Consider the following 26,339-nt stretch of genomic DNA (forward strand, 5'->3'; position numbering starts at 1 on the left):
CCACTATTTGGCCTCTTGATGTCTTAATTCGGAGGTGGTTGAAAACGAGAGAAACTTAATTTGTTTGCTATATGCTGCCTAAATTCGGGGAACTGCCAATATCCATTAGTCTATTAAGAAAATGGATTTTTATCCAGTTATATAGTACGTAGATGTGTCTGAACTCGTTGTTCAATCCGATCAGCTCCTTCTTCCAAAATTTTTCAAAATTGTTTGCGAATTGAAAGTTGTTGCAAGTCGTCTCTCTTTATTTACTAGTTTTTGTTCAAAATTTTGACCCTTGTTTCTGAGTGCATTGTTAACTGATAAACACTTTGATTTCTGATTCCCTAAATTACATTTTATTTTCTAAGCCTTGACCAGACCGACATTTGCGCAAGAACCTGGCTCTAGATCATTTGTTTTACGGGCAAAGCCGCCAAACCGGACACTGGTTTCTCTAATTGACTGTCACTTATAGGATTATTACTTTTTGACAATTTACATACAATTACACACCCCCTAAGTTATCGATTTTATATAAGAAGCACAAATAACGAGTAAACCAAGTGAGTCGTCTCAAGCTGTCGTGTTAACAATGATACAAAACTTACCTGAAAAATATATTTCTTCTTCTACTTTATTAGCCTGGACACCGCTTACTTGGTTATAAGTGAGTTTACAACAATTGGAGATTCTAAGTGCAGTCAAGGCCTTCTCCGCCTGGTATTTCCAAAGGAGTGGAGGTCTTCCTCTTCCTACCCCCGGCGGATACTGCGTCGAATACTTTCAGAGATTGGGGGTTTCCATCCCGTCTGACGACATGATACAGCCAGCGTAGACCTTGTCTTTTATTTCACTGGACTATGTCAATGTCGTAATATAACATCGTTTCATCGTCCACAGGACCTTTCTCTCGAAAACTCCTTACTCCGATTCATCACATGTTGTCATAGTATGTGCCTCTGTACTATATAGCAGGACGGGGGTGATGAATGACTTATCGAATTTGGTCTTTATTCGTCGTAGAGGAATTTACTTCTCATTTGCCTACTCAGTGCGAAGTAGCACCGGTTGGCAAGAGGTATTCTCTTAGAGAATATTATATCTTCTTTATTTAGGTCTGAGGCTCGAATTATTCTCTCCAGGAGTTGATAGGCAAGCGCCTTGTCTGAAAACTCAATTGGCGCCGAACGGCTTGAAGAAGTTCTTTTCAATCTTGATGGAGCTTTTGGTATTGTTCAATGTCAGTTTACACAGCCGCATTAGTTTTGCCGGGATACCGAATTCAGAATCAAATCAGCTTTGAAATCGAAAGACAGGTGGTATATGTCGATCCTCTTTTCACAGGTCTTTTCAATTATTTGGCGCATAGGGAATAGGTTAAGTTCTTGATTTTTCCATACTTAAGCTACACTAATGAGGCCCAATCAGTTAGTTGACGCTGGGCCTTAAATTTTCACACAGTACGGTCGATATAAATTATATGCGATGTTGAGAGGTTTATCTTGCAATAGTTGGCGCAGACTATGGGGTCTCCCTCTTTATGGATTGGGCAGAGCACACTTAAATTTCAATCGTCGTACATGCTTTCATCTAACCATATTCTACTAAGAAGTTGATGCATTCTCCTTATGAGCTCTTCGTCTCCGTGTTTGAATATCTCGGCCGGCAATCCATTGGCGTCCACCACTTTGTTGCTCTTCAGATGGGTAATTGCTATTCGAACTTTTTCATGGTCGGGCAATGGAACGTCTGCTCCATAGTCATCGTTTGGGGAATCAGGTTCGCCATCTCCTGATGTTATGCCTCCACTGCCATTCAGCAGGCTGGTGAAGGGTTTTCTTTAGTATGCTCTGGGTAACAATCATTAGATCAACTCTGGAGGCTCTACAAGTCTATGCTTCGGTCTTGAAACCTTCCGTTAGTCGCTGCACCTTTTCGTAGAATTTTTGACCATTACCTTTGTCGGCCAGCTTGTCAAGCTTTTCGTACTCACCACTTCGTCGGCAAAAGTGCCTCGATTCCCTCTTCAACGCGTTGTGGTAGATTGTAGCGTTGCGGGGTAAACAGTCGGTTTTCTCTCCATTGCGACGAGGTGGTTATCATTGCACCACCTTTTCTTTGCGTATTCCGAGGTCCCAAAACTATTGCCCACCCCTGGGCATGTATGGTTCGCTTTTTCACTTTAGATCGCCTTAAACGGATGCTTTTTGGCTACTCAGGAAATACTTAGTGTATGATCGGAAGTCGTGAGCTATTTGAGACATATGTGATCTAATAGTTTATGACCACTATTAGCTCTAAATCTCATATACTCGTACCCAACAAACATTAAACACTTGGAGGTATTTCCCGGCTTTGATCCTGACCAATATTAAAAAGGTGTATCTCTTATCGTATATTCAATGGATTAATAGTTTGCTGTATACCGAATTACTTTTATAATTGTAGTCTCTACATATCTAAATACCCAAATTGTACTCGTAATATCGTCAATATAGACGGGATTTTCAAATACATTCGTGTAGAATATTGTTCATTGCTCTTTGAAATACACCTGGAGCATTGCAGTTTTTTCGATATAATTTTCTTGCATCAGTATTTGATGAAGTCCAGACTCAAGGTCTATTGTGGAGAAATATTTAGATTTTCCCAAATTAAAGAATATAATCCCTGGATTAGTCATTGCATATCTATCCGTTATGGTTTTCTCGTTCATATTTTTTAAATCGATGACCATTCTTAGTTTTGGACTACCGTCCTCATTTATACCCTTTTACGGAACAACCCAAAAGGAGAATTATATGGGCTTTTGCCATGCCTTATAATTTCTTTTTCCATTAAACTTTGGATCCTGATTGACAAAATTATTCGCGGATAATAAATAGGGATATTGTGTTGACCATATATGTTTTTCATCTTCTGTTCCATTTTCTGCTTTGATATCTGTTCTGAATTGTAAATCCATGTTTATATTTTCATGGGTTGTATTTATTATTTTGATAACAACTTCTCTAAGTAGCGGGATGTTAATATTTTTAATTTTGTTACTATTCTTTTTATATTTTTCTGCAAATTCTTCGAAATTATTTTCATCGGTAATGTTGAATTTATTTATTTTTGAAATAGTAGTACCTCCTTTTGTGAGTATATTTTTATATCCCGAACAGGGTATATTAAGTTTGTCACGAAGTTTGTAACACTCAGAAGGAAGCGTCGGAGACCCTATAAAGTATATATACATAAATGATCAGTATGTTGAGCTGAGTCGATTTAGCCATGTCCGTCTGTCTGTCCTGTTTGTATTTATACGAACTGATCATTCGGATTTTAAGTTATCGTTTTGAAATTTTGTAAACGTCATTTTCTCTTCAAGAAGCTGCTCATTTGTCGGAACTGCCGGAATGATCGGAATCCAGTTCTTTTATCGAAAACTGTTGCATTTGACTAGATATATTCACAAAAATTGGTACAGATTATTTTCTAAGGCAATAATGTAATCTCCGAAGAAATTGTTTAGATCGGCCTACTATAGCATATAGCTGCTATGCAAACTGAACGATTGCAATCTAGTGCTATAGAAAACGTTTGCATTTGACAAAATGTATTCACGAAATTTGGTATAGATTATTTTCTAAGACAACAATGTGATCTCCGAAGAAATTGTTCAGATCGGTTAGCTATAGCATATAGCTGCCATACAAACAGAACGATCGGAATCAAGTTCTTGTATGGACAACTTTCACATTTGACAAGAAATTGGCATAGAATATTTTGTAAGACAACAATGTAATATCCGAAGAAATTGTTTAGATCGGTTAACTATAGCATATAGCTGCCATACAAACTGAACGATCGGAATCAAATTCTTGTATGGACAACTTTCACATTTGACAAGATATATTCACAAAATTTGGTACAGATTATTTTCTAAGGCAATAATGTAATCTCCGAAGAAACTGTTTAGATCGTCTTACTATAGCATATAGCTGCTATTCAAACTGAACGATCACAATCTAGTGCTATGGAAAACGTTTGCATTTGACAAGATATATTCACGAAATTTGGTATAAATTATTTTCTAAGGCAGCAATGAAAAACAAAACAAAAAAATTGTTCAGATCGGTTAACTATAGCATATAGGTGCCATACAAACTGAATGATCGGAATCAAATGCTTACATGGGAAACTTCCTCATTTGTCGATATATCTTCACGAAATTTGGAATGAGTTACCGTTTATAGAAATAATGTAATTCTATAATAAATTGTTCAGATCGGCACACTATAGCATATTGCTGCCATACAAACCGAACAATCGGAATCAAGGGCTTGTATGGAAAATTTCGCATTTGACGTGGTATCTTCACGAAATTTGACATGGAATACTGCTTAAGGTAGTAATAAAATCTGTGACAAAATTGTTCAGATCGAATTACTGAAACAGTAACGTCCATACAAATTGGCCAGATAGTTACTAAAAGAAATGCACCAGTGAAGGATATATTAGCTTCGGTGCAGCCGAAGTTAACGTTTTTTCTTGTTTTATTTTATTGTCGGTATTATCTTCGACTGGCGTCTTAGAATTTTCTTGTCCCAAGTAGTAGAAATTTGATTTTTCACCATTCTTTTTGTGTTTTTTTGCCGGTAAAATCTTCGGCTGGTGTTGTAGAACTTGTTTGTTTCACAATTTTAATATATTTTTTATTTTTATTTTCATAAATTAGTTTTCGATTTGGAATATCTATTGTGGCTCCGATTTTATTTAAGAAATTAGTTCAAATTAAGAGATCGCTCTCTAAAGTTTTTATTTCTCATTTTTTATATATATTTAATACAATATATGTATAAGAATTTATCTTGTTTTCTTTTCACAGTGAAACAATTTTTCATACTTAGTATTAGTGGGATTATTTCCCATTTAATTAATAGATAAACATAGGATTTACTTACAACTAACTTTAACTTGTTGTTGCTACTGTTGCTGTTGCTGTTTAGGTTTTGCCTTTGCTGCTGCTGTTGTTTTGGAAACTTGTTGCTTTTTTCCGTTATGCTTGGTCGCTGCTCTATTGCTTTTAATGCGGAGTTTTCACTGGCATTTTGTTATTTTGTTGTTTTGAAGGAACTCTGCGTTCTGAATATTTTTAAAACTCTTTTTTTTTTTTTTTTTTTTTTCTTTAGTCAAACTATAGATTTAGTTTGATTGAGTAGCTTAATCGCTATGTTTGCACTTTTAGATTCTTCTTTCTGATTTGATTTTTACCCTTTTGCTGATTATCTTTGCTGATGGCTTTGTGGGTTGCTCCCCGTTTAACTTTTAATTGTGTTGCACTTTGTTTAGTTTGCCTTCGCAAATCATCACTGTGCTTTACAATAACAATGTTACTTTTGTAATTGATTAGCCGTTACTTAAACACTTTATGCGTTTTTTTTAAATTTGTAACTTTTATAATTGATATGCCGTTATAATTGTAACTTTTATAATTGTAACTTTTATGGTCCAACAGAAGCTCTTTTGTTGCTGCTGGCAGGATCGGCAATTATGTTTTGCGCGAACGCGGGGTGTTTTTTAAAAAGATTACGAAAGACGTGAATCTAATGAGTTTATATTCCAAACTAAACTGAAGTATCTTTATTTCACTTATATTTATATAATTGATATCTTAAGCTTAGATACAAAGTTTCATCTTACATTCTAAGAAGTGCAGAGCTTAGGTGTTACATGATGTGTTGTCTAATTCTCCTTAAAGCGTGCCATAAGTTATAGTTTATTGCCGCTTCCTAATTGACGATGTGTCAACAACATATTTGACACATTCGTTTAATAATGAATTTATATGATTATTGCTTATTTTAGGCATAAGTGCCGTTAGCTATTGGTGGCGTTAACTTGTGCGTCAGAATAGAAACGGAGCGCTTAAATTTCATTCGGTTGAACCAAGCCAAACTGTATTCTGAGGAGTACAACCATTTACCTGATGCAATTAGTACGGAACGAAAAGCAGCTAATATTGATCAATTAACTATTCTGCCAGTGACATACAAGTACATATGTAGGTAGTCCACATGTGCATAAAAATACACAAGATGCATTGACTACTGCACGGCATTACGGTCGGGCAGATCTTTTTATTACTTTTACATGTAGTCGAAAATGGATAGAGATTGCTCAATTGTTGCTTCCCGGAAAAACATTAAGTGATCAACACGACATCACAGCACGTATATTTAGACAAAAAATGTGATCATAGATGAACTTTCTTTTTAAACAACGTATCTTTGGAGAAACTCAATCGAATGGCAAAAACGAGGTCTGCCGCACGCACACATTCATATTTTATTAGTGAAAATATTTCAACCAGACAAAATCGATTACATATATGCCGAGGTTCCCGATCACGAAGCCGATCCACACCTGCATGATGTTATACAAGGTTATCCAAAGTGAACAGGACTTAAAAAAACAAGAAAAAAACGTTAGCTTCGGCTGCACCGAAGCTAATATGTGCATTTTTATTAGTAACTATGTGTTCATTGCGATGCAACTATGTGCGATTATGTTATTACCTTAAGCAGTAATCCGTGTCAAATTTCGTGAAGATACCACGACAAATGCGAAAGTTTTCCACACAAGCCCTTGATTCCGATTGTTCGGTTTGTATGGCAGCTATATGCTATAGTGCGCCGATCTGAACAATTTCTTCGGAGATTACATTGTTGCTTTAGAAAAAAATCAATACAAAATTACGTGAATATATCTTGTCAAATGCAAAAGTTTTCCGTACATGAACTTTTTTCCGATCGTTCAGTTTGTATTGCAGCTATATGCTATATTATGCCGATCTAAATAATTTCTTCGGAGATTACATTTTTGTCCTAAAAAATAATCTGTGCCAACTTTTGTGAAGATACATTGTCAAATGTGAAAGTTTTCCATAAAAAAACTGGATTCCGATCGTTCCGGCAGTTCCGACAAATGAACAGCTTCTTGCAGAGAACATGACGTTTACAAAATTTCAAAACGATATCTTTAAAACTGAGGGACTAGTTCGTATATAAGTTAAAAACGTTTTGTTGTTTTTATTAAAAAAATATATTCTGGGAGCTATGCTCCTTTATTGAATTCCACTAAAGAACTAACTTTTACAATTAATTATACTTAACTCTAGACCTATGCTTGCCGCTGCAACGGGTACGGCACTTCGCTGACGTTACGCTTCCCACAGGTTGCCACTACACGTGTCGCGCTCTCAGCGATTTAGTGGTGTCATATTATATTACTTTGTATCATATGATATTAATGCATCATATGATACTTTTTGAATGTATGGGGTGCTAACTAGTCCCACCTTGAAATTCAAACGTCCTCGTTTGAATCTGTAGGTGTATTGAAAATTTAGTTGAGTCCTTCTATTGCCGGTTGTGAGAATTTGTTGGGTTCATCTTGTTTTTGTTTGGTCAGAAGTTTCTTCCCGAAAATTAAGGCGATGAATATTAAAAGGATGATTAGCGTGATGCTGGTTCCGTTTTTTACTCTGTTTGCGGCTTCTAACAGACTTACTTCTTTTGTATTGTTGAAGTGAAGCTGTTTCAGCATCTCCAGCGAGAGGAATTCTTCTGTATTGAGTGGTGCGGATGACGGTTGAAGGATGGCTGGTAGTGGTATACTTGCTGTTCTTTCTTCGTAATAGAACTTTTTTCCATTGATAACAATTGTTACGTTGGTATACAAAATTATGAAGGTCCCGTTTAAAAATGTAGGTTCGTTGTTTATTGAAATTTCTCCATTGTATTTATTTAGAAATATTATTCCTGGTCCCATTTCCTCTATGGTTGGAATTTTTTGGTTGTTGACCTCCATGCAGTTTGGCAAACGACTTTTTAAAAGATTATTTATACAAGTATCATTACTTAAATCTATTACATTATTGCTTAAGCATATTTGTAGGGAATTGTATTTTTTACAATAATTTTCTATTCCATAAATTCCCTTTTCACAGTTTAAAATTGTATTGAAATTGATTTTATTGATTCTCCCGTTATTTTTTACTGCTCTAGTATCTAAAGTTTTACAATTTTGGTTATCTACGGTTGGGAGGCTAACAATATAAATTATAATTTTGTCATTAGTTGCAATTTTTACTTCGGAAAATTCAAGTGCTTCGTCTAAATTTACGTATGGAATATTGTCATTGTCTATTACTTCTTTCACAATATTTATTTTTTCATTTGATAAGATAAAAGATATTATTATATTGGCTTTTGCCCAATGTATTGCGTATGCAATATTTAAAATTTCTTCCTTAATTATTTCTAATTTGTATTTTAGCTGTAAAAATTCTTCAATTTCTAAACTCTCTTAATTTTGCATGGTTTTAATTATATTATTTGTAATATTTGTTATCTCGCTAATTTTGCCTATTGTAAGTTTGTTAATTAATGTCTGATTATTGTTATTTTGTAAAACATTATTTATCTTACTTGAAATTATTTCGTAACCTCATGGTCTGGACTTCCTGCAATCCATTTCCATGCGCTACCCAGGAAACTTATTGATCTTTTTATTTCTTGGTCTACTTTTAGATTGTTAAGTTGGGCTCTTATCTTTGTTATTAAGTGGGATATGAAGGGGTAATTAGGGTTTTTGCGGATAGTTTCAATTTTAATAGTCGCTTCTATGCGGTCAAGTGTGTCCATATATTTTTCGGTGTCAATTTCATGTATTATCCTAAATGTTCCTGTTTGTAGTCTAGCCGTTCCCTTTTCTATTGTTATTAATTGAGAGTTTGAGTAGTCGAGGATTTGTACTTTCGCCAGGCATAGCGGTAATAATATTCTGGAAAAAAATGTCAGTACATATTTAGTTACGTATTCTGCCCTTGTGAATTATTTATCCTTTTTCAGTTAACACGGTACTATTTCTATCTTCCTTAACTATTTCCTGACTGTAGGGTTTATTTAACTTAGTTCCTAATCTCCTATTTTTCTTAACAAATACTATTTGTCCTGGTAGATATGATTTTATTTCCTTCTTATTTTTGTAGGGTTTATTTAACTTAGTTCCTAATCTCCTATTTTTCTTAACAAATACTATTTGTCCTGGTAGATATGATTTTATTTCCTTCTTATTTTTGTTATGGTATTCGATATCCTTTTTCAGCTAATTTTTCTAAGTTGCTTTGTCTAGTTCTTTCTATGTCCTCGGGGGTAAATGTAACATTCCTATGAAAAAATAGGTGTACTGAATGTAGTGGAATGGACTGACTTTCTTTCTTTCTAAAAGTTCTTCAAAATTTCTGTGTCCACCGTTTTTTTTTTATGCAGCGCATTATTTCAATTATTGTAGAGTGGAACCTTTCCACTTGTCCGTTAGCTTGGCTTTTGTATGGAGGAGTAGTGTAAACTTCTATACCTAACTCTTCTTTCATCATAAATTTTGAAGAGGCTGAATTTAAAGATGACTCATTGTCGATAACTATTAATTTTGGTACTCCGAAGAAAAATATAATATCTCTTAAAGGTTTCCTGACGTCTTCCATTGCTCTGCTATTTAGGCTTTTTGTTACTGCGTATTTTGTAAATTTGTCTAAAGCTGTCATTACTATTTTTCCTTCTGTTAAAAATATATCGATATGAACTGTGTGTCCTGCATATGTTGATAATGGAGTTTCTGCAATTTTCGGTTGATTGGGATGTCTCTCGTACTTATTTTCTTTACAAACGGTGCAGTTGGCTATTATTCGTTTTATTTTATTTAACATACCGGGAAAATATTTTGTTTCGAGAATTTGTGTTTTATTTTCAGTGGCATTCCTATGTGCTCTTAAATGTTCTTGTTCATTATTAATATCTTCAACTAATTTTTGGATATATCGGCTTTTAATGTTACTATAATGAATAGGATAGATTTTTTACATCATACCCATTATCCTATCTTCTGTATGAATTCCATTTATAACCGATGGGTTAAGGTATCGTTTCATGTAAGAAATCAATAACTGTTCGCTGTACTCTGGTTCTGTAATTATATGTCTATGAACTGTTGGAAAAATTATTTTAAGTTGATATGAAGATATTTCGTCAATCTTGAATAAAAATCGATTTTTGAAAACATTGATTGGAACTTCTGTACAAGGGATTAAATTATGACTTGAGCTCTCATCGCTATGAATCGTAGGTGTGGGTGAATTTATTTGTATTGGTATCCTTGAAAGGGCGTCTGCAACTACATTTGATTTACCAGGTTTGTAAGTTAGTTCGTAGTTATATTCTTCTAAAATGGTTTTCCATCGCTTCAGTTTCCTATTAGTATTCTTATGGCATAAGGCATAGGTAAGAGGTTGATGATCGGTGATAATTTTAATTTTTTTTGAACCGTAGAGGTAATTTCTAAGTGAATTAAGTGACCATATTATACCAAGCATTTCCTTCTCATTGGTGGCATAATGCTCTTCGGCCTTACTTAGAGTTCTCGATATGAAAGTAATTGGTCTACCGTCTTGCGATAGGACGGCACCTAATGCGAAATCTGAGATATCGGTCGTTAGTTCATAATCTTTATCGAAATTTGGATGCGCTAAAACTATATCCTTGGATACTAAAGTATTTTTTATTTTATTAAATGCTTTTAAAGCCTCGTTGTTTAATTCTATTTCTATATTTTTCGAGACATGACCGGCTTCTCCTCTTAACAGTGCTGTTAATGGTTTAGCTACCTTTGCGTAATCCTGGATAAATCGTCGGTAATAACCTGACATACCTAGGAAGGATCTTAATTCTTTAAGAGTTTGTGGAACTGGAAATTTGGCTACTGCTTCTAATTTTTCAGGGTTGGTTTTTATCCCATTTGAACTGATTACATATCCCAAAAATTCTACCTCTTCTTTAACAAATGTACATTTATCTAATTGGATTTTCATGTTAGCATTTTCTAGGGTTTGAAATACTAATTCTATATTTTTAAAATGTTCTTCTTCGTTTTTGCCAAATATTATTACATCATCGATGTAAACATAGCATCTTACTCCTATATGTTGACGAAGGATATCGTCTAGTGCTCTTTGGAATGTGGCCGGAGCATTTTTTAAACCGAAAGGTAACCGGAGGAATTCATATTTTCCGTTGTTTACGGAAAATGCTGTTTTTTCAATGTCTGACCGCGAAGTGGAATCTGATGGAACCCACTTTTTAAATCAATAACAGTAAATAGTTTATTGTTTCCCAGATTTGCCAGGATTTCGTTAATTTCTGGTATGGGATATTTATCGGGAATCGTAACTGAATTGAGTTTACGATAATCTACGACCATTCGACATTTTTTTTCGCCAGAGGCATCTGCCTTTTTGTTAAGTATTCTAATTGGGGAGTTGTACGGAGATTTCAATCTCCTTATTATTCCTTTATCTAAGAGATCAAAAAATTTATTTTCCCTACTGTTGGTCCAAAAATGTCGACGAAGGTATGGTGAGTAATTTCAATTGTTCCGGCAATTGATTTTACTGTAATGGGCTTTTCGTTCAGAATTGGCGCCTTGTCCTAAATTCGTAATAAGGCAGCGAAGACGGCGCTAATCTAAAAAATTAATAGTATCAGGCTAATTTTTTCCTGCATTGTCGTAAATGCTATCGTAGGAATTGTCATCGTATATCCCGTTGGGGTCTAAATCTACTGCGTTAGTAAGGGTTAGTTAGAGGGTGAGTCAGTTGTGCGGAAATTGGACGTTTCGGTTGTCGATTGTCCTGGAATGTATTGGGTCTATTCTGATAATTGATTTAACTTAATCGTATTGATTGGTATACTTCCATTGGGATCGGTGGTTTAGGTGGTAAATTCGGTCTGTTATTAAAGGAGGTATTTTCTCTGGTAATATGGGGGTTGTTCAGGTAATTGTTGAACCTCAGCACGAATCCTTGGTTATTTTGCATATAGCTTTGAGAGTATTGGAGATATCGGTTTGATTGACGACCAATTGGATGTTGGTCGAAATTTCGTCTGGGGGAGTGGGAATATGTTAATTCGGCAAGAAAAACTCAATTATTCCTGTAATTATTAAATTGTTGTTTCGGGTAGGTCGTGGTGGTGGTTGAATATTTGCTTTGTGTGTTGTTCGCATGATAAGTCATGTTGTTAAGTTTTTGCCATAAATTCAATGCTTGTGGCAAGGTTGTCGGTTCTCTCATGTTGAGAAGACGAGGTAAATCGCCATTTAGTCCTCTAATAAATGTGTCAAGAGCTTTGTCTCTATATGAGTTGGTCATAGCCCGTATGGACTCGCCGCTTAGCTCGAGACATGAAATTTTGTCTAATATAAATGAAAGGTGTTGGTAGACCTTTTGGTAAAAGGTCGGAATGTCGTCGTAACATTGGGTTGTCATCTGGTATTCGAGGGTACCTATGTCCCGTTTATCCGAATAATACATCATAAGGCATTTTCGAATTTGACTCCAATCAAGTGGAGTATTGTATGATTCCAATGCGGTGTCGGCATCGCCAATTATTTTGTGCCTGATCGTATGGAGTATCGCGAAATATTTAGACTCCCTCACTCCCTCAGAGGCTTTAAAAATTCTATCTACGCTCTTCCGCCAGGGGTTAAATTCTCTTGGTCGGCCTGAAAATTCCCTAAGGCATTTTACCATGTCCGGAATCTTTTCAAATTCGTTTATGTTGTTCGCGTTCAGTGTCACGCCTTGGTCGGGCTCTGTAAAGTCTGTTACAGTCTGCGTACTCCTTCGTTCGAGTACCTCTCGAACTATTGATGTTATTAGAGTTGGGTTAGGGGTGGGAGGATTTAGAGGATGGGTGGAAGGATTCGAACGATGGGTGGTTTGCCCATAATCTAACCTCTTTTGGTTTAGTTGTTCAATTAATTCTTCGGCTGCGTTTGGCATTATATTAATCTATTTACTTTTAAGTTAATTAATTAAAATTTTTTTCCCTTTATAATAGCACTTTCTTTGACAATATTGGAATTTTTGTGAAGCTCACATTAACTTAGGACTTTTCTTTCCTATCTTTTTCTCCGAATATATAAATTCCTTTAATTTAAATTTATATCCCCTTAGTTTACGACCTTTTTTTCTTTATATATATTTTTTGAATTTTTGAATTTAATTTTTAACTTTTAATTTCTTTATAGTAACAATGTCCTTTTTAATAATCTTAAAATATATTATAAAGCTTACATTAAAGGTTTTTATGTGCTCCGGGGTTGTCCCTTTCTCTATCGGTACTGAGGTCACTCGACGTTTCCAAATCCCACGTTGTGCGTTGTAGCCGCTCGTTAGCACAGTATTTTTTTCACTTTTCACGTAGCCTTACTTTTTGGTTTTCAATCTATTACTACTTTCGCGCGCTGGTCCCTGTTCGGGCGCCACTTAAAAAACGTTTAGTTATTTCTATTAAAAAAAATGTTTTCTGGGAGCTATGCTCCTTTATTGAATTTCGCTTAAGAATTAAAGTTTAATTAATTATGCTTAACTCTAGACCTATGTTTGCCGCTGCAACGGGTATGGAGGTGCAGACGCTGCGCTTCCCACAGGTTGCCACTACACGTGTCGCGCTCTCAGCGATTTAGTGGTGTCATATTAAATTACTTTGTATCATATGATATTAATACAATGTGTGGGGTGCTACCTTGTATATAGTTGTATATCTATCTCGATTAGTTTTATGTGATTTAAACTGAACAAAGTTTGAAATGATAATAACGAATAATAATATCGTCAATTAATTGGATCGAGCGTGTTCAAAAGATTTTTCTTAAATTTGCTCTATGCTTCTTAAAGTTTGTTGACCCAATACCATCGTATAATTCTCGTTTATTGCTTTTACATCTTAAATTACTGGAAAATCGACGGTCCGTTCTCTGCCTTTTTCATTTGTTTTCAATGAAATTAATGGAGGTATAGATATTTATTAGGGTAAATTAACTAAATACTCCTCAGCGTTGTCTCAGATCTATTTCACCATTTTATTATAAAAAGGAAAGTACTAAATTTGCTGAATATGGTCCTCTCAAGCGTGATATGCGTGAGTTTAACTCGATTTCTTCTTGATTTTTCTCACTCTATGGTATCCTTCATTAATACCCTCAATTTTGTTTTTTAGTTTAAGTTATCTACTTGTGTAATTGTAATTTAATTATTTTAGAATTCAAATTTGAATCCTATTTCTCTATTAATCTGTAAGGATTTATGTTCATAGATTTAACTAAATAATAATTCTAAGTTTAATATTAGAATGTTTTCAAAACGTCAATGTAAACAATATCTTTTATAAGCACCCTTTCATCATTAGCAAAAGGATCTTGTCCACCATCATTTCTGACATAAAATTGAAGCCCACCAAACGATCAACTCAAAGTTGACCATGCGAAAAACAGGTATCCTCACAATAATCCAACTCTATTACTATGTTCGGACCGGCATTGAAAACATCTTAAAAACACATTTGTGGGTTGTGGAATCTTCGATGAGTTTTCACTGACAACTCTCGAATTAATTCGTTTGTTTACATTTTCAACAACGAGAATGGTAACTAATTTTGTTTTGCCACAATTCAATGAGTAGGACTTCTCCCCTATCACTCTACATACATATGTAGTACTTTCTTTGTATTTTTGCTTTTCCAAGAGAACACCCATTGCAGAATCTAGCCCTTTCAAACCTAGCTATAACAATTGTGAGATCTGGTTTTAACTACAGGAAACTACCTAAAAAATTTATTTTTCATGTGTGAACCTGTAGGCAATGATTGTGAGCATTGTTTTTCAATAGAACTGCAAAAAACAAAAACATTTAAACGGTTAAACGGTTAATAGCGGTATACATGCTTTAGTTTCAAATAGTAATTTAGCAAGCTTAGACATGCGTCCACGTGGTGAGTGTTTTTATTCTTTTTAAACATATGAAAAAAAATTATGATAGTGATTGAAGTTACCATAAAACTTCTCAAGTGATTGTGCTCATTTAAATTAATTTGCTGATAGTTATTATTAATTGGAGGGCAGTAAAACACAGATATCACAATTGTGTTATTCAGGCACAGAATACAGTTTCGTAACATGCTCACAAATGTGTTATCTTCCCAATTTCTAGGAAGATTTTTCGATTTGGGCAGCAGCGATGACGTTGAAGCAGTCCTAGACATTTTAGATCAATCTGATATAGACTTAAGTGATGATGATGACAATGTAGATGAAACTTGGACTCCGTTTAACGTAAACGCTGGAGCAGAAAGCGATGAAAGTACAGATAACGATGAAGGGAATCCAGAAGCTCAACAATCAAACTTCGCAGGCCCAGCGGCCATACAACCGTCATCGAACGCTATACCTAAACCACTCCCCAGGAGAGAAATTTGGACCCTTTCCCAACACCCAGCTTCCAATAAGTTATGGTTGCCAAAATCAAATAAGGGTGAAGACACCTTTAGAATACATAAAGAATTATTTTCCGGAATATGAGAATGTGGTAAAATTTACCAAAAAGTACGTCTTGGCTAATCGTGGTCAAGAGGCGCGTTATGTAACAGCCGATATAAAACGATTTTACAGGTGTGCAATCATAATGGGCTGCCTTGGCTACCCTGCTATAAGAATGTACTGGTCAAACGAATGCAAAATTCCTGCCATATTTAATTCAAAGTCTCGAAAGAATTTTCTCTAACTACGGTCAGACATACACTTTGTAGACTTTTCTGTTCCAGATTCCACTAACAAATTTTGGAGAGTTCAACCCATCATAGACATGATTAGGGAGCGCTGCAATGAATTGGCAACTGATATCACAAACTACTCGACTGACGAGCAAATGATACCATTCACTGGAAGATGCCCTGCTCGGCAAGTAATCAGATCAAAACCTAGGCCTATTGGTTTGAAAAATCTTGTATACGCAACTTCTACATGCATTGTAGTAGATTTTGAAGTCTTCCAAGGGGCAGGGACATTTGAAGATTGCGGTCTTGGACATGGGCCATCTATAGTTATGCGACTAATAAAAAACTTACCGAAAGGCAGCCAAATATATTTCGACAGGGTTTTTACTACAATACCTCTCGTAGCATGGCTTTACCAAATGAATTATCCTGCAACAGGTACAATAATGGCAAACATGATACCTAAATGTGTTAAATTCCATCTGGATAAAGATATGAATCTAGGTGATATATGCCAATAATAACGTAGCTCTTGTGAAATGGAAGGATACAAAAGCGGTTATAGTTGCTTCAAGTAAATGTGGAAAGGACCCCGTTGGTGAAGTTGAGAGGTGGAATAGAAATCGGAAACGCCGGTTGCCCGTTGAAATACCTTCAGTAATTGATAACTATAACATGTTTATGGGAGGGGTTGATTTGTGTGATCAAATGCTCGAATATTACAGAATTAAAATGAAGACAAAGAAATGGACTGTCAAGGTGTTTTTTCACTTTCTTGATCTGGCAATCTATAATTCATGGATGGAATACAGAGGAGACTGCAAAATTTCCGGACTACTAAAGTCGAAAGTCAAGTCATTTTTAACATTCAAAATGGAGCTTGGCACTGTACTAGCAGCTTACCTCGAAGCTCCTTATCAGGTTGAACCCTTTAAATTGCCTGAAGACTTTTACGGTACCAAATATCGACCTCATTATGCACCTGATGACATACGTTATGATCGCTATGACCACTGGCTTTCAATTTCAGATAATCCGCCGAGGGTTTGCCTCAATAATTGCGGAAGTCGATCAAGAGGAAGATGCCAAAAATGTAAAGTTACCCTTTGTCTCGCAAAAAATAAGGACTGTTTTGAAAAGTACCATACACGTAACTGACTAAAATATATACAATTGCATTCTTTTGCTTAGTAACCTAACTTTCTTTTCTTTTATTCAAACAATTAAAGTTGAAATGATATTTATAAAATAGTGAAGTATTTGAAAATTTTTGAGTTAAAAAAAAAAAATTGAAGAATGATCCTGTATTATTTTTGAGGGGATGTTTTACAGCTTATAGCCTAGATACCACAAATGTGCGATGTCCTGTTTTTAAAGAAGGACACTTTGGAAGCGTTTTTCAGGTTAATTTTGGCATATATTTACAAAAAGAAATTATATTCAAACGTCTAATGCGAAATTATTAAGAAAAATATCCCTAGGTCTGAAAGGGCTAGTGGTATATGACGGCACGAAAATAAACATGAGTTTTGGTCTGACATATTTTACAGCCATTGGCAAATAATTTTCTGCGTGTGTTTGTTGTTGTGCCGTTGCACCAAGAGGAAAATTCTGCAATTCGTGCACCGTGCAAGGGTTTTGCAACAGCAAGAGAATCCCCCTAATATGACAATATCAAGTGACAGCTGTATTTGTATATGGAATGTAAACAAATATCAATTGAAAATTTAGGTCCGGCAAAATATGTCTCCCAATTAAATCGATTAAACTAGAGCAGGCACCGATTATAATGAGTGGAATATTAGCTTTCAGCGAAAACTGGTTTTCAATGTGTTTTCGTTTGACAGATTTTACATGGACGAAAACACAACTTTTAGGGCGAAAACCAGGGCCCGAATCGCGGCAGTCGTGAGCGAGCATATAATCGTATCGAGTGATATTTCGTAACGTGTCGAGTGTGCGGATCGTCGCATTTGGTAAAAAAAAAGTATTTGAATTAGAATTGAACGTAAATAACACGGGTCAACACAAAATTTGACTTTAACATTAAAGCAGCAATTTTCCATGTTTTAGGTCGTAATTATACGAAAAAAAGTGTGCCATGAAAAAGTTTGCTTTTTTATTTAGGAAACCGCTTTAACGATAGTATAATTATATATAATTATTATATAGTATTATTACTATAACTTTTACAAAAGCAAACTTTATACGAAAAAAGGTATTTTCTTATCGTTTTTGTTTATAATTAATCAATTTTTTTGTAGAGTTGTGTAATCAATATACCATTATACAATACGTGTATATACATAAATTTACTAAATTTAGTTTTTGCATTCAATAAAATGAACAAGTTCATCTGATTCAGATGAAAAACATCACCAAATGGTCGTAATCCCATGGCTTTACCTGAAGCAGCTTAAGAAAATTTTTAATTATTAAACGGTTAGTATAGATCTTATTATTATTTTAAATAATTTACAGATTCAGGAAGCGGTTTAGACTGACCAAAGACGCATTTACTTTCATCGGATCGGAAATAAAATTTAACGGATATTTATCAACCGCAGTACCACCAATGCTTCAATCAGCCGGTGGGCCGGTGGAGAATTCTGAGTAATGATAAAAGAAGTCGGTATAGTCCTGAAAAGGTGGCAAAGTTCGGCAATGTATGTGCAGCGTTACATAACATCTGCATACAGTTTAAAAATTCAACTATTGCAAATATTTTGTAAATGAAAACAATAATACAGAAATAGATACGGGAAATGAGACTCAATTAACTAAATTGGTCATAAAATTAGAGATCATATTATGCTGTATTTAGATAATAACTGAATTAAACGTTCCAACAACATTTCAATTCATATTTTCTTTTAATAAACATATTTTCAATAAAAACAGGAACTTGGAATTAACATATCGCATATATTGGTGTTTATTTCTGGACTTTTCTCTTTAAAATATCAAGCTCATGAGTTTTAATCTGCAACTCTACAGCTTTGTTTTGCATATCTGCTTTATGTACCTCTTTTTTTATTTGCAGCGATCTCTTTTTTAAACCAAGTAATTTCTCAAGATTTTTTCTTCTACTGCAACATCTATCCCCGTAGCTTGGAGAAGTTGCTCGTTTGCTACAGTTAAAAGCTTTTCTTCGTATTGACCACCACCAGTCCTTTGTTTCGAGGCTTTGTTGAATGATTTTTTCTTTTTTATATTGTGCTTTTGATCAGCAAATACCTATTTTTGTATTTTATTATTATTTTGATCATCTGTTATTTTATTTTTTTATTTAATATTATTTACTTGTATTGATCTTACTTTTCGTCAAAATTTAGCATCTTTCATCGGTGGACCGGCAGAGTTAAGTTTTAGCGTCAATGCATCCCATAGCTTATTTAATGCAACTTTCCCTTGCCCACAATTAGGCAAAATATTGTTTGCTAAGATCTGATGCTGTAGCATAAAATTACTCATCACATTTTTTTGACGCATATTTATTTTGTTTACATTTGTCCTTAAATCATTAGTTATAATTATAATACATGTTAAATAAACTCAATAAAAGAAAAATAACTTACATTTTACCTCCGAATATTTTTAACTGATATATTCAAAACTTTTTAATTATTTGTACTATAACGTTTCTCAAATATTTAACGAGTGAACACGTTATCGAATGAGAAAATTTCAAATTTCGAAAGAGCGTATTCGATAGCGAGTACAACGATCCGAAAACAAGAAAAATATTTGAATTTCGCTCCTTAACGTGTGCCGCGATTCGGGCCCAGTTTTCCTACGAAAACATACATATTTTCATTGTCGGTCCTAACATAGTATATCATATGTCTGACCTTGGCCTTTGTTAATTGTCATAGCAAATGCGGTGATGACTGGAAACTGTGTCATTTGAAAACTAAATGGCATTGCGGTCAATGAGTACGTCAAGTGTATGGGTGGAAACAAAATACGTTTTCAGCGAGCAGTTCATTGTTTTGACTCACATTCTCGTCCCGTTCACTTATGCTTGGATTGTATTTAAATTTCGAATTAGCAAAATTATCGCATTAATTTTGAGCTTTAACTTATGTGGAGGCAAACCGCATACAATCAAAGTATTCAAAAACTCTATTCTTCTGTATACCAGGTTGTTCAATAAGTTGCGTCGTTCGATAAGAGCGGGCCTTGCTACAGCCGAAAAGTTTTTTTGTTTTGTTTGTACACTCTTCATATGAACGTATCTAAAATTTCATTTCAATCTGTCAATTCATTCTTTGTTTGCAAGCCATATAGTGCGCTGTGTCACAGTAATTCACGAACGAATGTAAAAAGTGTATAATAATTGCTCACATTCAATTAGAAAAGTAGGAAAATGGGTTACAGAATTTAAACGTGGTCGTACAAGCCTTAAAGTTAATCCATGTGAAAAACGTCCAAAAATCGCATCAACAACAGAAATCATAGCCAAAATATAGGATATGGTTTAAAGAATCGTCGATTGACTGAGAGAGATTTAGTAGAGGCTTTACACATCTCATTAGGCAGTGCGAGCCAAATTTTAAGTGAAATTTTAGGTTTTAGAAAGCTGTGTGCACACTGGGTGCCGCTAACAATGAAACAAAAACGCTTTCGAATGCGGCTTTCTCAACAACACTTAGAGCGTTTTAAAAAGGATAAAGTGGATTTTGTGCGTCGATTCATCACTATGGATGATACTTGGGTCTATCACAATAATCCTGAATCAAAACAAGAGGTTTAAGAGTGGTGTGAAAATTAATTACGTCGTTTGTTTTTGGGCAACCACGGGCAACTGCCTCGTTTTCTTTATTACATTTTCTTAAATACAATATTATGCTTAAGCCTAGATACAAATATTAATCTTACATTCTAGGAAGTATATCTACAATCCACTTGAGATAGGACACATGTAGGACATATGTTACAAGTGGAAAGATTCATCTTACAATCTATGAGTTACATTTTTGGACCACCTAAGGCGGACAGTATTAGCAAAGTACCATATGGGTAACATATTTATAACAGAAATAGAATATGTTCATGTAATATGAACTGGTGGTATTAACTTGAACCTGGTTGTTCGGCTTCGAAAGAAGTTCGTGTCCAAGAAGGTTATGACATCAGTTTTTTGGGATGCGACAGGAATTTCGTTTATATTATTGCTACCTTTTGGACCAGTTGAAGAAAAAATTCGTGAAAAAAGACCCGGTATGCAGAAAAAAATCCTTTTTCATCAGCACAATGCACCGTGTCACAAGAGCATATTGACAATGGCTAAAAACCACGAATTAAATTTCGCATTGTTGGAGCATCCACCGTATTCACCAGATATGGGCCCTAGCCTACTTTCATTTGTTTTCAGAACTCAAAAAATGTATGCGTGGCAAGTGTTTTTCATCAAATGAAGAGGTCATAACGGCTGTTGAAGCATATTTTGCAAACCTTCCGGATTCTCACTCAGAGATGGGATCCACAGATTAGAAGATCGTTGGAGCAAGTGTTAATGTTCAGAGGGATTATACTGAATAATAAAGTATATTTTTTTATCATAAAATTGTGTTTTCTTATCAAACGACAAAACTCACCTCGCCGTTATCCTTGCAAATAGTTGTGTCGAAGTTGTGTGATAACCTTTTTTGCACCAGCGATGCGATTCAATACATCGTTATTGATGAGTCCACAATCTTCATTGGTTGAAACTAACACAATTGACTTCAAAATTCTATCTGATAAAATGGTTTCATAAATATATCCAAAAATATCATATACTTTGTTAAATTCAAAACCTATCAAATTAAATTTCAACTAAATCTTTACCGTTGAATGAGTCCCAAGTCGGAGAGTGTTCTCATAGTTTGACTTTTTGGGATTAAAAAACGGGAATTTTGCCCAACGTGATGCATGAGGAACAACGGACAATATTTGTCTTAAACCTTCGCATAGTAATACAAACCTTCCATAAAAAATACTTTTATTTTTAATCTTCACATAAGTCGTATCAATACGTTTTATCACTTGAAGCGGTCACATCGAAATTCTGGCATAACTACTAATTTTTTATATACGGTAGTACATCCGATTTATGAGCACTTTAAAAAGATTATGGACCGTCTTTACACCAATCAATAATGTGGAGCCAATTCCACTAAATGCACAGGAAATAACGGGTGATTTTTTTGAGGTTAGGATTTTCATGCATTAGTATTTGACAGATCACGTGGGATTTCAGACATGGTGTCAAAGAGAAAGATGCTCAGTATGCTTTGACATTTCATCATGAATAGACTTACTAACGAGCAACGCTTGCAAATCATTGGATTTTATTACCAAAATCAGTGTTCGGTTCGAAATGTGTTTCGCGCTTTACGTCCGATTTATGGTCTACATAATCGACCAAGTGAGCAAACAATTAATGCGATTGTGACCAAGTTTCGCACTCAGTTTACTTTATTGGACATTAAACCAACCACACGAATGCGTACAGTGCGTACAGAAGAGAATATTGCGTCTGTTTCTGAGAGTGTGGCTGAAGACCGTGAAATGTCGATTCGTCGCCGTTCGCAGCAATTGGGTTTGTGTTATTCGACCACATGGAAGATTTTACGCAAAGATCTTGGTGTAAAACCGTATAAAATACAGCTCGTGCAAGAACTGAAGCCGAACGATCTGCCACAACGTCGAATTTTCAGTGAATGGGCCCTAGAAAAGTTGGCAGAAAATCCGCTTTTTTATCGACAAATTTTGTTCAGCGATGAGGCTCATTTCTGGTTGAATGGCTACGTAAATAAGCAAAATTGCCGCATTTGGGGTGAAGAGCAACCAGAAGCCGTTCAAGAACTGCCCATGCATCCCGAAAAATGCACTGTTTGGTGTGGTTTGTACGCTGGTGGAATCATTGGACCGTATTTTTTCAAAGATGCTGTTGGACGCAACGTTACGGTGAATGGCGATCGCTATCGTTCGATGCTAACAAACTTTTTGTTGCCAAAAATGGAAGAACTGAACTTGGTTGACATGTGGTTTCAACAAGATGGCGCTACATGCCACACAGCTCGCGATTCTATGGCCATTTTGAGGGAAAACTTCGGACAACAATTCATCTCAAGAAATGGACCCGTAAGTTGGCCACCAAGATCATGCGATTTAACGCCTTTAGACTATTTTTTGTGGGGCTACGTCAAGTCTAAAGTCTACAGAAATAAGCCAGCAACTATTCCAGCTTTGGAAGACAACATTTCCGAAGAAATTCGGGCTATTCCGGCCGAAATGCTCGAAAAAGTTGCCCAAAATTGGACTTTCCGAATGGACCACCTAAGACGCAGCCGCGGTCAACATTTAAATGAAATTATCTTCAAAAAGTAAATGTCATGAACCAATCTAACGTTTCAAATAAAGAACCGATGAGATTTTGCAAATTTTATGCGTTTTTTTTTAAGAAAAGTTATCAAGCTCTTAAAATATCACCCTTTACATCGAAAGATTCCGGTAATTTAATTTACGAATTATAATGTGTGTGAATGTTTTCCGATAACCACAAGCAATACACATTTGATCCGGTACCGTGATACTGAACTTCTACAATAACTTGTGTTTCCCTACTCACATTTTAATCACTAATTTTACTTAGTTTATTTTTCCTAAATAAAAGAAGCGATTGTATTTGCATACACACCTGTATGTATGGGATATCTCAATGGGGTTTTATTATAAAAGTTAAAAAAAGCGAAAATTGTAAAATTAGAACTCCGGTAGAAGTTGGCGTAAATGCGCACCGATCGCTGCTGATGTCGAAAACCAACCAGAGAACGTAAAGTATTGAGAAGGTGCAAATCGAAATCTGTATGATGGTTCGATTGCGCGGCTAACAAAGCTGATAGAATCAGATCAAGGAATTCGCCGTTCTCGCTGCTATTTAGCAGAATTGAGGACGTGCAGTGGCAGAAATATATCGTCATCTGAAATGCAAAATAACGTAACAACATTTTCGGAAATTTACAGTGGCATGAATGAAACATGACATAAAATGGAACATGAGTGAAAAAAATTTTTAATATTGGTTAAAACTAGTTTATATCTGAGAGCAGTACCTGAAAATGTTGGACCTATGTGATATTATGTATATAATTTGAAGTAGTGAAACATAATCAATAAGACACTCGATTTCGAATTTTTTGATGATACGTTATTTTGCATTTCAGGTGACGATATGTAAAATGACTGAGAATAAATAAAGAGAATTGTTTTTTAGAAAAATATACAAAATATACAAAGTCACACAGAGAATGTAAAAAAGCATTCTCTGTGTCACATATGCATGCTTTATTGTATTATATGAACCATTGTAACATATGCGTGATTATTTTGTATCAAATGAACCATTGTTTTTCGAAAAATGGTAAAAATTTTAAATTTTTTTATAAAATCGCGAAAAATTAGGAAAAATTATTTTATTTTTATTTCTCTTTATTTGTATTTTTTAATTTTTAAATAAATTAATATTATTATTATTTCGACTATTACGAAGTGAAGATGTGCAAAATGATCTTCATTTCTTCAAAGAAAATTGATGACCTTCATGAAATATGCATATTCACATTATTTCGTTATAATTTCCATATTTGTACCAATAGAATTTCTATGACACATTTCGCATCTCCGTTGTCACGGTCAACCAATAGCCAAAACTTACGTTTTTTCAAAGAGTCAATCTGTCGAAGCACTGACGCGACGACAAAGTGCCACAACATTGTGTTGTTGGTAGAAAATCCGAGCTGTGCCGAAAAAAAATAAACTAATGGCCTCCGATTGTCACCGCTTCCCTTGCCCCTGTAACAGCTTCGGCTTCCAACGTGCGTAAATATGTATGTAAGTTAACACAACAGCTCATAAAAGCTATGCCAATTGACAAAAACAAATTGGCTAAAATAGTTACCCAACTTTGCACGCGCATCCGCATAAACTGCTGACACCAAATAAATTTGGAGCGCTTCGATCAACGTACCTTACTACTGCAATTCGGCAATTCTTGGGAAAGCTGAGATCGCTGAGATCGCTGGGAACAATAAATAATAAACGGAGTAATTCGGCAAATCAACAAATATTGCACATGCAAGTGAAACGTGACTTGTGTGCAGAAATAGGTTTCATTAAAGTTAAGAATATTATTGAGATTTAGATTTTATTCGTTTGTAAAAGAAGACGGTCAATAAAGAATAAAGACAGTGGACGCGAGTCCACTTGTTTTTTAAAAATAAAAATTATAAAAATATAATTTAACTGGCGCCCGAGCAGGGACCAGCTTAGATTCGCGCCGTAACGTGTCAAAGTGTTGTTTCACCGTGTCCTTAAAAATTTAAAATTGAACATTGTGATACCGCGTCGTCACTTAAATATAGACAATCGCCTGTACAACAGCCGCGTATAAAAAAGTGTCATAGTTTTTGGCCAGACGCCTGCAAAGCAGCTGCAGTGCCAATATTTACATATGTTTCAGTGCCACAAGTGAACACACAAAGACAGTACGCCCACATAACAGCCCGTAAAGAAAAAACGGCCAAGTGAAAACGGAAGCGAACTAACTGGTCCCGAACCAAAACACAGCGAAACACAGCGTTGGAATCCTGTAGGAAGGGAACGCACCCTCGATACGTGCGCACCGTGAGAACCCCAGTAAGCAGAAGGCCAAAAAGGAACACCTCCCCGTCGCCACGAGGATACTTGTAAGAATAAATAATTAATATTTTAAGAAAAATTAAAATTATATTAGATAGCCATATAATAAGTATAACTTTTAAGGATAATTAAAAACTAACAAAATTTACTAACCCATTTAAAATCAGGCTCGTACAGCCAATAACCTAAAACAATCTAGGCTGCGATTCACCACCTTCGGGGGGACCCTCTAGTCTAATAACATAAAATTTCCTTTGCGATTCACCACCTTCGGGGGGACCCTCCAGAGGAATATAAAAACATAACATAGGCTTGTACAGCCAATAAAAGGACAAATAAACACGAACCGCGATTCACCACCTAACGGGGGACCCTCCGGTTCAATATAACATTACATCCTACTCTGCGATTTACCACCAAAGGGACCCTCCAGAGAAAAAGGATAATTAACAAACAAAAACACTATTAACAATAAAATTAGTTAGCTATAAAATTCAAAGGCTCCAAAACTTAAAAGAATTTCTAAAATGATTAAGCCCAGTATACTAAATGAGCCTGCAATCCCTCCTCCTGCTCCTAATCAAGGATCAGTGAACGCAAACCCAAACCCAACTCCCGCCAATAATTCTCAACCGAATGCTGAACTGACAACACTAATTACCACAATTGTAGGTCAGGTACTCAGGAATGAGGGCCGACAACATTTACAACATGTTCTCAACCCTAATTTTGACTTACTTAATGCGACAGACGAAACTATCAACCCAGAACATAGAGGACAGTTATCAGGCCTAGATAAAATACCAGTTGGGCTCTTATCTGTGTTAATAAGTGGGATATGAAGGGGTAATTAGGGTTTTTGCGGATAGTTTCAATTTTAATAGTCGCTTCTATGCGGTCAAGTGTGTCCATATATTTTTCTGTGTCAATTTCATGTATTATCCTAAATGTTCCTGTTTGTAGTTTAGCCGTTCCCTTTTCTATTATTACTAATTGGGAGTTTGAGTAGTC

The 26,339-nt window shown here is 35.2% G+C and overlaps 2 protein-coding genes across 2 annotated transcripts in view; both read left to right on the forward strand.

Annotated features, from left to right (window-relative positions):
* The window catches only part of LOC125776860 (protein Wnt-10b), a 595,050-nt gene that overhangs the window by 37,535 nt on the left and 531,176 nt on the right, over positions 1 to 26,339 (forward strand). The window lies entirely within an intron of this gene.
* LOC125777001 (uncharacterized) overlaps positions 20,840 to 26,339 on the forward strand; it is a 447,720-nt gene continuing 442,220 nt past the window's right edge. The window contains exon 1 of the mRNA XM_049450664.1: positions 20,840 to 23,786. Within this exon, the coding sequence (XP_049306621.1) occupies positions 21,933 to 23,018 (1,086 nt within the window). The 5' untranslated portion in view covers positions 20,840 to 21,932 and the 3' untranslated portion in view covers positions 23,019 to 23,786. The remainder of the gene's footprint in view (positions 23,787 to 26,339) is intronic.

The sequence above is a fragment of the Bactrocera dorsalis genome, chromosome 1 (assembly GCF_023373825.1).
Source record: "Bactrocera dorsalis isolate Fly_Bdor chromosome 1, ASM2337382v1, whole genome shotgun sequence".
Classification (NCBI taxonomy): Eukaryota; Metazoa; Arthropoda; class Insecta; order Diptera; family Tephritidae; genus Bactrocera; species Bactrocera dorsalis.